General features: G+C 44.7%; 1 protein-coding gene across 1 annotated transcript; it reads left to right on the forward strand.

Moving 5' to 3' along the window:
* Positions 1 to 236: 236 nt before the first annotated feature.
* Positions 237 to 10,414, forward strand: RAB39A (RAB39A, member RAS oncogene family; the record flags this gene model as incomplete). The annotated part of the gene is made up of 2 exons (XM_084293219.1): positions 237 to 589; positions 9,988 to 10,414. The coding sequence occupies 2 exons, from the start codon at positions 237 to 239 to the stop codon at positions 10,412 to 10,414; spliced, it is 780 nt and encodes a 259-aa protein (XP_084149345.1).
* Between the last annotated feature and the right edge of the window lie 1,399 nt (positions 10,415 to 11,813).

Genomic DNA, 11,813 nt, shown 5'->3' on the forward strand with positions numbered 1-11,813 from the left:
CTCTGCCGCGCCGCCGCAGCGCAGCCGAGGGGAGGGCGGCCCCGGCGGGCAGCCGGTGCTGAAGGGACAGCGGCCGCCCCTGCCCGCCCCGTCCCGCCCCGGGCGGCCGCAGGGAGCCCCCCGGGAGCGGGGCGGGGGGGGAAGCGGCCGGCTCGGGGCTCCCGTCCCTCCGCCCGCCCGTGCTGCCGCCCCCCCTCCCGCCCCGCTCGGCCCCCCCCCCGCCCGCCGCCGCGCCCATGCCGGGCGTTGGGGCGATCGGAGCGCGGTGCGGGCACCGCTACCGCCACCGGCCCCGGCCCCGGCCCCGGCCGCGGGAGAGCCCCCGAGAGAGCCCCGAGGAGGAGCCGGGCCCGGCCGGGGCCGCCATGGACGCGGCGATTTGGATCTACCAGTTCCGCCTGATCGTGCTGGGGGACTCCACCGTGGGCAAGTCCTGCCTCCTGCACCGCTTCACCGAGGGGCGCTTCCCCGGGCCGCTGCACTCCGACCCCACCGTGGGGGTGGACTTCTTCTCCCGCCTGGTGGAGATCGAGCCCGGCAAGAGGGTCAAGCTGCAGCTCTGGGACACGGCCGGCCAGGAGCGCTTCAGGTAAGGGGCCCCCCGGCTCCCCGGCAGCCCTTCGCCGCCCAGCCCCAGCCGCCAAGTGGCCTCCTGCCCTCCCTGCGCCCTGCCTGGGGGTGCCGAGCCCGCAGCTTGGTGGCCGGAGGGCCCCGCAGCCCTCCCCGCTTCTGACTTTGTCATCGCCTCCCCCGCAGCGCTGCCCGCCAGCTCCCTGCCCTCCGTCCCCGCAGCACCGCAGGCCCTGGCACCCGCTGGGGTGTTACACCTGCCTCGGGCACCTGCCCCGCTATCCACCAGGGCAGCGAGAGCGCAGCCCAGCCAGTTCCAATGCTGCACCGAGTGCTCAGCCCTCTCCCATCCCCTCTCTGTCACAAACAGTTTGCATACAGCGTTGGTTTGGAGCCAGGTAGGTGTGAGCAGGGCGCTATCACGCAGCCCATCTGCCTGCTGTACTCTGTGCTGCTTCACCCATCACTGGGTCCAGCAGTGGGGTTGCGATGGGTCCCCACACCGACAACAGCAGAGCCCTTTCTGCTGCCTGGCTTCCTCTGCAACAGTTGTGCAGAGCCTGGCACTCGGCTGAAGAGGTGGGGTTTCAGCATCTTACCAGGGGAGGTGAAGCCTCGTTCCATAACAAGCACCACAGTGAAACAACAAAAAAAAACTTTCCTGGGCATGCATGAGTCACAGGCTTATATATATTTTCGCAGGCAGGCCTCTGAAGGGTTAGGAAAGAAATTACCAGTGATAATGGCAAGCTCTTAGCATTTTTCATCCTCCTCGTGCTTTCCAGCAAAGAAGGAGAAATCCTTGTAAACAAGTGACTAAGGAGGTATAATCTCTTTATTTTGAATTTGCTGACGAATAGCCAGGATGGCCAATGACAAGGCACTTGACTGAAAGGAATGCAAATACAGAGTTTTGCATACATCCTAACTCCAGTGATAGCCATCGTTTACAAGGGGATGCTCAGGGGATATTCAGTGATGAGTCATGCATTCAGCTGCTTTAAAATTTACCAGGAGTATACATCTGTGTTTTTTCCAATGCCCAGCAGATACAAGCTGGGGGAAGTAGTTTTAAACATCTGTGGTTGTTTTTCTGCTAGAAGTTTCTTGTTGTACCAAATATCGCAGCATTTATTGCATAGTCTGTTTTGCATGTACTCAAGTAAATTATAAATATTTTACTAAATTATACACCACAGGTTAAAAACTTGCATGTTCTGCTCTCTGCTACTGGAGAAGTCTACACAAGCAAGGATAGTCTTGGGGAAGAACTAATTATTCTGAGAAATAATCCAATTTTGCAGAATGCCGAGCAGTTTGCAGTTAACATTCCCAGTTGTGCTCTAATTCACTTGCTTTGGTACTTTACAGGAGGTAAAACCAGGTTTAAAAGCTCCTCGGGGAGTTCCCGTGTGCAGGACAAATGCTGGCTGTATAATCACCCCCTTCTCTTGGTCCCAGCCATTAGGGACGTTGCCCGGGGACAGGTGGGACCCACCTGCCATCACACCATCTTGAACGAGAGCACTTATTTTCTCAGAGAAATTGCTTACCTGTGCCTAGTTCATTGATGCCTCTGTATTTGAACTGGGTTTCTTGCACGTTCTTAGAAATCATCCGTAACACGCCTCGTTTGTGTTACTGCTCAGAGGAAAAGTCACTCTTAACGCTTCCGCAGGCAAGCTGCGAGCACAGTTTACTTGTTATGAGCTCAGCCAGTGCGGTTACTTACTGTATCTGTGGGGACACCAGTGGGGCACCAGTAAGCAGGATCTCCCATGGTGCGGGCTGCCATACAGACAACGTGCCTCGTGTCAGTGCCTCAAGTGGGTCACTAGAAAAAGAACCTACAGACCTGCTTAGCGTAGACTCAGGTCCATAACGCAGACTAAGGAAAAGAAGGGATTCTCCCTTTCTTCTTAACTTGGGGTTAGTTGTCATTTACAGCAGTCTGCTGCTCTGGCTGTTTGTTTCACATGGTCTACTTCGCTGTGATTCGTTTGGTTTATTTTTCCTGTATTTAAAACCAACAAAAATGAATTTTAATCATGGAACTTCCAAGGCTATGAAGCAATGCTGCTAAGACAGAGAACTGATTTCAAGAAGTTAGGCACATAATACTATGGGAATGCCTCAGTTATGTTAACCCCGATAATATAGCAGACTATGATATTAACTAGGTACGTTCTGTTTCCAACACATCTTGAAAATAAAACACTACCCTTACTCTTCTTTCTGAGCAAGCAGTATGTATTTTCAAAATTGCTGTCATTATAATGTAGTCTTTAGTCCTAGTATAAAATAACTCCTCAAAACTAGATAAAGCTTTCAGTGAAGGTTTGGTTCATCTGGTAAGCATCAGTGAAATCATAATGAGAAAGAAACACTATGACTGATTTAAAGTCATCCTAAAGCCATGGACTGATGTGATTAATACATCTTCTAATTCATTTTCAAAAACAATTGTTCAGTGGCTGTCATCTTACCAAGACTTTCCTTGAGCGTGTTAATTAGGGTCTTACATCTTTAGCCTAATATTTAGATCAAGGTAAGAAGATGACTTCTTTTTGAGCCTGTACTTTCCCCTGCCATTATGCTACCGTAATCAGAATAAATGAGTGGAATGAACACATGCTCTACGTGGGAAGTTATCATTTCAAAAAGAATTTACAATCTGCATTTAACAACTACTCCTATTAAAACTAAAGACTTTAAAGTTATCCTTTGTAAAAAAAAAAATCTAACAGATCATTACTGTACATCATAACATATGCCTTCTTGAGGAGTAGTCTCACCTCCAGCAGTTCCAAGTGTAGATCAATCTGGAGGAACCTTACAGCATTCAATATCAAGGTGTTGTGGTTCCCTTTTTGTCCTTGTAGTCTTACCTTTTAACAGGTTCTGGTCGGGGGAAAAGTGATTTTCTCCAGCCTTTTATCTGTATTTACCTTTCCTTTATTACAAATGCCAATCATTTTCCAAAAGGAGCAAAAATATTATTCATACAAGTATTTTTGCTGAAAATCAGGATTAAGGACAGTCTAGAGGATGCTAGGACAGTCCATATTTAACAGCAGCATAGTTAAGGAGCTTTGTAACCTAGATTTTGTTTGCATGGAGTGGGGGAGAAAATAAGAATTACCTTTTCAATAACGCTTACATCAATTTTTGTAACTTCCAGACAAAGATGGTATAATGTGTTACATGTTATACTGGCCAGAGACTGCAGCATACCCACTGTCAATGGCCATGCACTGCGAGGAGCTGCACAGCCCCGAGACCCCAGGCAGAAGGGGTTGTACTCACCTCTGTAGGTAGGAGGGTTGTTTCCCTTTCCTTAGTGCTGCTTCCTTAGTGCTTTTTCCTTCCTTTAGTGCCTACTTCCACTTGAAGCAGCCAAACTCCCTCCTGAAACATTATCAGCTTGCGCCTCCAACAAGGCACATGCAAAGGCATTGTTAGGACATTTCCATTACCTATTGCTTCGAGAAGGGTTCAGAGTCTCCTGTGAAAGAGAAGTGGAGAGAGGAGGAGAGGAGGCAGCAAAGAAGTATCAGGCACAAAGGAACAGAAGAAAAACGAAGTGTCGTAGGCAGAATGATAAGACACGTGAAAGGTAGGTGCGGGGATGGATCGGAGAGTTCAGTCCCCTTTCATTCAAAGCCACAGGCAGATTTGCCAGATTCTAAATCCAAAATAAGATGTGCTTCCCACTTCCAACACGTAGTCTGAAGGCTTTTCAGGAAAGCAGACTTCATTGCCTGCCATCTCCCTCATTTTAGAATGGGGGAAGAATGAGGGAAGCCTTTAGAAGAAAGGCTGGTCTTTGGCCATTATTTTTTCATCCTAATCCCACCCTGTCCTTGGCTGAAGGCTCTCCCACTGCCAAAGGAAATACTCTCCTCTCCCTCCTTCCCCACAGAAAATGAATCATGGTGCTGCAAGTGACTCATTCCCTTCCATAATGCTAGTTTTATGGCAATTAATTAGCTGAACCAGAATTATCTGTCTACATAGGAAGACATTTCGGGAATTTAGGATCTACATGGGGGTAACTGGAGCAATTGGAATCTGAACATCCTTTACGTATAAGCTGGACAACGTTAAACCTTACCCACCATCCGCTCCTCATCCTGACCCTAAGGTTTTCTTCTTCTCTTCAAAAAGGAGTTTTCTTCATAAAGGAGTTAAAAACATTTTGCTTTTGGAGTCTGATCCTGCAACGCTTACCAAAGCGTGTGTAATCCTGTCAGTGAATTCTCTGCTCATCAAAGAATCCAAGGAGGGCTGGTCTGGTTTTGTCTAGGGTCCGTACTCAGGTATCTTGTCTCTGATAGAGTCTCTGAATTCTCCAGGGTACTCTGCTAGCCAGTACTTTCAATTTGAGGGATTTCCTGAGACTGATGTGGTTTATCTATTTACTAAACCTCAATCAGTCTCTTGTTTGGTCTGCTGTGCAACACAGACAACCTTTCTGCATTCATAACATCTTTCCCAAGGAGATCCACAAGTCTACCAGCTGCTGCACGAAGAGCCAATTTTTCAGTTTGTTTCTTTTGAGTCTGGCTCCCTGCTATACTTGGCAGCCTTGAGCTTTTGTACTTGAAGAGGTTAACTTTGAATCTTTATCTGCTCTGCCTGTGGCACTCGTGGTTTTGTAGACCTCTGTCGTATTTGCACCACATTGTCTCTTTTTAGGCTGCAGTGTCCTCGCCAGCTTGGGATTGCTTGCTTTGTTGAGATGGTGCTGCTGTAGAAGGGCAATGTCGTGTGTTGAAGGCTTTTTCCTTCAGTTGTATCAGCTGAAGGCTGCTGAGAAATACCACTTTAAAAGCTATTAGAAGATCTAGGGCTAGATATCACTTAGTTGCCTGGTTGCTGGGGTGAGATCCAGAGCCTTGTATTAGGAAGGTTCCTTGCACAATGCCTGAAGCATCAGACCGAGCACAGCCTCAAGTGGGACGTGTCCCAGGGACAGCAAAGGGGAAGTGATGGGGGTGGGAAAGGGACCAAAACCAACCCTGCTTTGAGAAGCTTCTGCCACGTGAAGTGCACAGCCTGGAGTCACCTCCTGGGAGCAAAGGTAGGAAGAGAACAAAGAATGCCCTCCCTGTTCGTGAAGTACAGGTGCCTGTAGCTCCTATAAAATGCAGCTCTTAGGGTTCTGAGCACATCAACAGTCTGCAACCTCTTGCTTTACCAGGGGCCTGGCTGCTTGGCGTCCAGCCAGTTCTTGCTGTTTCTTTACAATAACAACACAAAACATTCCTGCAGGAAGCAGGAAAAGTGTGCTTGGACACATCTTTCCTAATCTCGGAGTGCATCTTACCAAGAAGGCCATTCAGGGGTCTGGGTCAGTGTTTCTCACTCCTGATGGTGGCACTGCACAGAGAGGAGTACAGGCTTTTTGAGCCAGAAGCAGGAGTACAACTCTAGACTGGTGAGTAAGGGCTTTGCTCTGAACAGCAGCACTGCAGAGTCTGACCAGTGTTGTAAGTCCTTTGTGCATTTTACATTACCTGGCTAAGGGATGAAATATCTGAGTGCTCCTGGGTTCAGAACTTAAGAAGTGCACCTTGAAAAATCCCTATGAACTTGTCTCTCATGCACAGATCCAACAAAAGAAGAGAGTATTCCTCCCTTCACTCAACTTCTGCGTTTGCTTAGATGAACCCAGCACCTCCTCTTCCCCTGCGGGCCTATGGCCAGTGGCCTCCAAGCTTTCCAGATGACTCTCAGCCCTCCTTATCTATTGCTGGCCACCTTGCACACTCATCATCAGGCTTTTCGGTGAAGACCTACACAGTGTATTGACATGGTCTGCACCATCTCTAAAGGTGGAAGTGCTCTGAGCAGAACACTTGGGGTGGCCTCTGTAGTGTGGGCCCTGTGCACAAGGCCCTGTGCCTGGTGAAGCGATGCATAGGGAGCTGTGTGAGAGGTAGGTGCTGTCACTAAGAGAATCACAGAATTTCTAGGTTGGAAGAGACCTCAAGGTCATCGAGTCCAACCTCCAACCTAACGCTAACAGCCCTCCACTAAACCATATCCCTAAGCTCTACATCTAAACGTCTTTTGAAGACTTCCAGGGATGGTGACTCCACCACTTCCCTGGGCAGCCTGTTCCAATGCCTCACAACCCTTTCAGTGAAGAAGTTCTTCCTAACATCTAACCTAAAACTCCCCTGGCTCAACTTAAGCCCATTCCCCCTCGTCCTGTCACCAGGCACGTGGGAGAACAGGCCAACCCCCACCTCGCTACAGCCTCCCTTGAGGTACCTAAAAAGAGCGATAAGGTCACCCCTGAGCCTCCTCTTCTCCAGGCTGAACAAGCCCAGCTCCCTCAGCCGCTCCTCGTAGGACTTGTTCTCCAGGCCCCTCACCAGCTTCGTCACCCTTCTCTGCACCCGCTCAAGCACCTCGATGTCCTTCTTGTAGCAAGGGGCCCAAAACTGAACACAGTACACAGAAAGCTCACCTGCATTTCCTGAGGAGCTGGAATCCATCTGAAGGTGTTTGGTGTGTTTCCGAGGAGCTGCTCCTGGGACACTCGGGTTGGTTTCCGGCTGTGACAGGAGCCGAGGGAAGGCAGGCGCTGCCCCATGAGCTGCTCCCAGCCCGCGCAGAGGCAGAGCACACAGGCCCTGCAGAGCTCGTCTGGGCACCACGGTTAGATACAGAATCATAGAATCACTGTCATTAAGGCTGAAAAAGCCCTCTAAGATCATCTGGTCCAACCATCCCCTGCCACCAGTGTCACCCACTAACCCATGTCCCCAAGCACCACGTCCAACCTCTCCTTGAACACCCCCAGGGACGGTGATGCCACCACCTCCCTGGGCAACCCGTCCCAGTGCCTGACTGCTCTTTCTGAGCAGAAATGTCTCCTCATTTCCAACCTGAACCTCCCCTGGTGCAACTTGAGGGCATTCCCTCTAGTCCTGTCACTAGTTATCTGTGAGAAGAGGCTGACCCCAGCTCCCCACAACTTCCTTTCCATGCAGCTGAGTGGAGCACAGCTAGAGATGTTGGTCTTTTAGCTCTGCCTAAGCCTTGCTGAAGGCACCTAAAAGTCCTATAACCTTTAGGCATAACATTAATGAGGTAAAATTTGCTCTTGTACTTAGTTTCATAGGGTGAGAGAAAAAAAGAAGCAGAGACTTACCAGACCATGAAGTACACCCACTTTACACAGTTCATTTTCCAAGTAACTCTGACATCCACTGATACATTTGTCTATACTTACTCTACTCTAATTGTCGTATTTAAGTCAAATATTTTGCATCTGTGGGATGTTTCAGATACTGTTGAACAACCCACTATGTTCGTGTGCCCAGATGTTTTTCCCAGTTTTTGCGATGCGCAGCCCAGAGTTACAGATGCTTTTTAATCATCTTTGTTACAGGCAACATATACAGAAAATTAAATATAATGGCCTAGATCGCCAGCTAGTGCCAGTTGGCATAGCTCTGCGGAACTGAGTTACAGCCAACAAGGGTACACAATTCCATGTGTAAGCACGCAGTAAGGCAATAAATACTGCTCTTCAGTGCTCCACTTCACAGACACACGATACAACATTATTCTACATAAAAATGCTAAGCAAATGATGCCATGCTTTTTCAGTACTAACCTTTTTTTTCAGCTGCTAATATATTGCTTTGGCATAACTGCTTTCAGGACAGGTTCTTTTTCTCGAAAATCGGTTGTATTAGCTATCACTTTTCGAAACCAAATCCCGTTTTTGTCACACACTTCAGCTCTGTCTGGAACAACCTGAATTGTTTTGATGTATTCATCTGTCTTTGCAACTGTTTTACTGAAAGAAAAAAAAAAGAAAACCTGAAGCAGATCGTTGTGATATCTTTATTTAGTACTTCACAAAATACAACAGCCTTTATTTATGGTCATTTTTCATACCCAGGCTATGTGAGTAAGTTGAGGGTGAGACCCTATTGTCTGCAGATTTAAACTGCTCAGAGATGTACTCCATGGAGTACTCTGTTGCTGGAAACATAGGAAAGATCTTTCTAAAACATTAAGACAAACAACCACCCCCCCCTTTATCTAAATAAAACCCATTCAAATGCAGTTTGCTGTGACTACATTAATTTAGTTATGCCAAGTAATCTAAGCCTTATCTAACTGCACTTACCTATCTGCAATATGACTGCTGCTCCTAATTATGCCTCGGTGTTCAAATTGTTAGAAAACACTATCTGAAATGTGATTAAGTGAAAATCAAAGGGAGCTCCTCTTATGGCAAGATGCAGCTGTGTGCCATTCATCCTGATTCAAATGTTTTGAAGCTCCATTCTCCCCATAATCTTAAGATAAAATATAGTTAATTCCTTAATATATGACAGTTAATATAGATTTTATGTCTCATTTCATCTGGAGAATACTTACATATACACTCTTGCTATATGTTTACGCTACTACTATAGTGCTTGCCTCCACTTCTAGGTAGGCCATCCCTTCCTTTAAAATGTCGCTTCTCGCCTTCTCCATCCTGCCCTATTGCACATGATTGCAGACTTAAAATCATTTTTTAGTCCCCATATCTTTCTCTACATTCTAATTAACTTTTTTTTTTTTTTTTTAATATGTTATTATTATTCTAGAGCATATTAAAAATCTTTCTGGAGGAAGGGTCTCCTTCTTCCAAAATTACTTCCAGCGAATGGCCTGGAACATAGAGGGCTGAAAAGCAGAAAACATGTCCACCAATCCTGGAAGTGCCAAAAAATAATAAACGTAATTAATGAAGAGCTTGTGAACCTCCACATGAATGATATGCTGGAAGTAGAAGTGTTCTTTGTCAGTGCTGTAACAAGTGTGTGTTTGCCCAGCTCAGTTAATATTATACAGTGTTGTTGAGGGAGCTTCCTTCCTTGGTCAATTGACCTCTACAAGCACAAATAACTCGGGATTATCTGTACAATATTTTCTATCAAACCATTTGTCTGTAAGGAATACAAAAGGATACAGTTTACCTGTTTCATTTTAAAATGACTGATTAGAACAAAGTGAAGTGAATATTCGTATAAAACTGAAGGACTCAGACTTTAACAAATGCTGTCAATATATATATATAAATATTGTCCTGTGAACATGTGCAACAGTTTGCTAATAAAGAGTACTTTGCAGAAAAATTCAGCGTTCAAAATTGGCAATAGAAATGTTGACTTCAAGAACATTTAGAATATGATTTCTGAAGTAGGAAAAAAGAAAAACGATCTTTTTTTTTTTTTTGTGGAAAAGGTAAATTAATAAATTCCAGTTAATTTCGAAAAAGCAGTTAGTTCATAAAACTTACAGTGGGTCAAAAAGGAACATTATCACATGGAAACGTATCTTGTTTACAAATAAAGTGAAAAAATATTTTAATTTTATTTTTTGTGTTTTTCTTCACAGATCAATAACACGATCTTACTATCGCAATTCTGTCGGTGGCTTGCTAGTGTTTGACATCACAAATCGGCGATCTTTTGAACACGTGAAAGACTGGCTAGAAGAAGCAAAAATGCATGTACAGCCCTTTCAGATTGTTTTCCTGTTAGTGGGACATAAATGTGACTTAGTATCACAGCGTGAGGTTACAAGGGAAGAAGCTGAAAAACTGTCATCTGCCTGTGGTATGAAATACATAGAAACCTCAGCAAAAGATGCCACAAATGTTGAAGAGTCCTTTACAATTCTTACGCGAGACATCTATGAACTTGTAAAAAAAGGAGAAATCACAATACAAGATGGATGGGAAGGTGTTAAGAGTGGCTTTGTTCCAAACGTTGTGCATTCATCAGAGGAAGCCGTAAAGCCCAGAAGACAGTGCATCTGCTGAATGTGTAGCATGCCAAAGAGCACATCAGGTGTTCAGAAGACGACTCCAACCTAAATAACAGAATAATAATTCTGAAACAATATGAGATCATGGCATAGCTGAATCATAGGATAATAACTTGGTTTTGTGTCCTTTTGTCTAATTCATAACTTCATAAAGCTTTAAGTGCTTTCTTTTTTTTTTTTTTTTCTTTTACAGAGTACAATATCTTTGTGTGGTCTTCAGGAAAAGAAATTATAGATTGCTAAAGGAAAAATTAATCCTATAGCAAGACGCTGTGCAAGCGCAATAATCACCGTGACAACATCCTCTCTTGGGCTCTGTACTTTGAATACAGTTTAAAATCAAGCCCTGCTAGATGAGGATGAGATGAGCTTATTACTTTTGTTCATCCTGCCTTAGTTTTGGACAAGAAAATACCATACCTTATACTTTTTTAATGTGATTCTTTACTCAAGTGCAGCATTGCTCATCAACATTGAAGTTTAGTAAACTGTAGAATTTCATAATAAAGATAATTCTAAATAAAGCAAGCTGAAAGATTGCTCCAATAGCAAACACTTTTGATATGATTATGAATACAAGCCTTACTAAAGAAAAAGAATGTTTTAGAAAAGATGATTTATTTGTATATGAAAATGGGTAATAGAAGCAATGAAATTTAGCAATGAAATTTACTATTAAATATTTTCTGAATTGCCAATGAAACTAAATGTAACATCACGTATGATCCAGCTATTTTGACTTGTATACAAAATAGATTTCCCAACTGCCTGTGTTACATATTGGAGGCCAGATCCTCAGCTGGGCAGTTACCATAGCCACACTGATGCCTAAAGAATTGCGTTAATTTACACAAACAATTTCCATATCAGCTTTAAAAAAAAATAAAAATCTACTTCTAGCTAGATGTAAAAAGGAATTTAAAAGTGCTGCAACCCATGGGGACCCAGACCTTGCATTTGAAGAGAATAAGGATTGGTTTAATCTCAGCCAACAAATGTTAATTGGTTGCCCAAAAAATAAAGGTTTTAAAACCAAAACTGTTACAAGTACAGTGTTTGGAGAAAAAAGAATTTCTAAAATAATTCTTGGCTACAGGCAGCAAAGTTGGAGAAGCCCTATTCTAAGAAAGCAACACACGATAGCTTTTAATAACAATAATAATAGGAGAAATCTGTGATCATGTAGCATTTTACTGAGCTTGAGGTCATCCTACTACTACTACTCCGAATATAACACACACTAGCTTTATGCAAACTGTGCCCTGTATGTCTAGCACTTAAATAACAAATGAGTCTTTGTCTATTTTATCTCTAGTAGTGTAACAAGGTGGCTTGATCTCCAGAGTTGATAAGCATCTACAGTTTACCTGAGCATACTCATAACCTCTGAACAT

The sequence above is a fragment of the Netta rufina genome (genome assembly GCF_964035555.1).
Source record: "Netta rufina genome assembly, chromosome: 1".
NCBI classification, from domain to species: domain Eukaryota; kingdom Metazoa; phylum Chordata; class Aves; order Anseriformes; family Anatidae; genus Netta; species Netta rufina.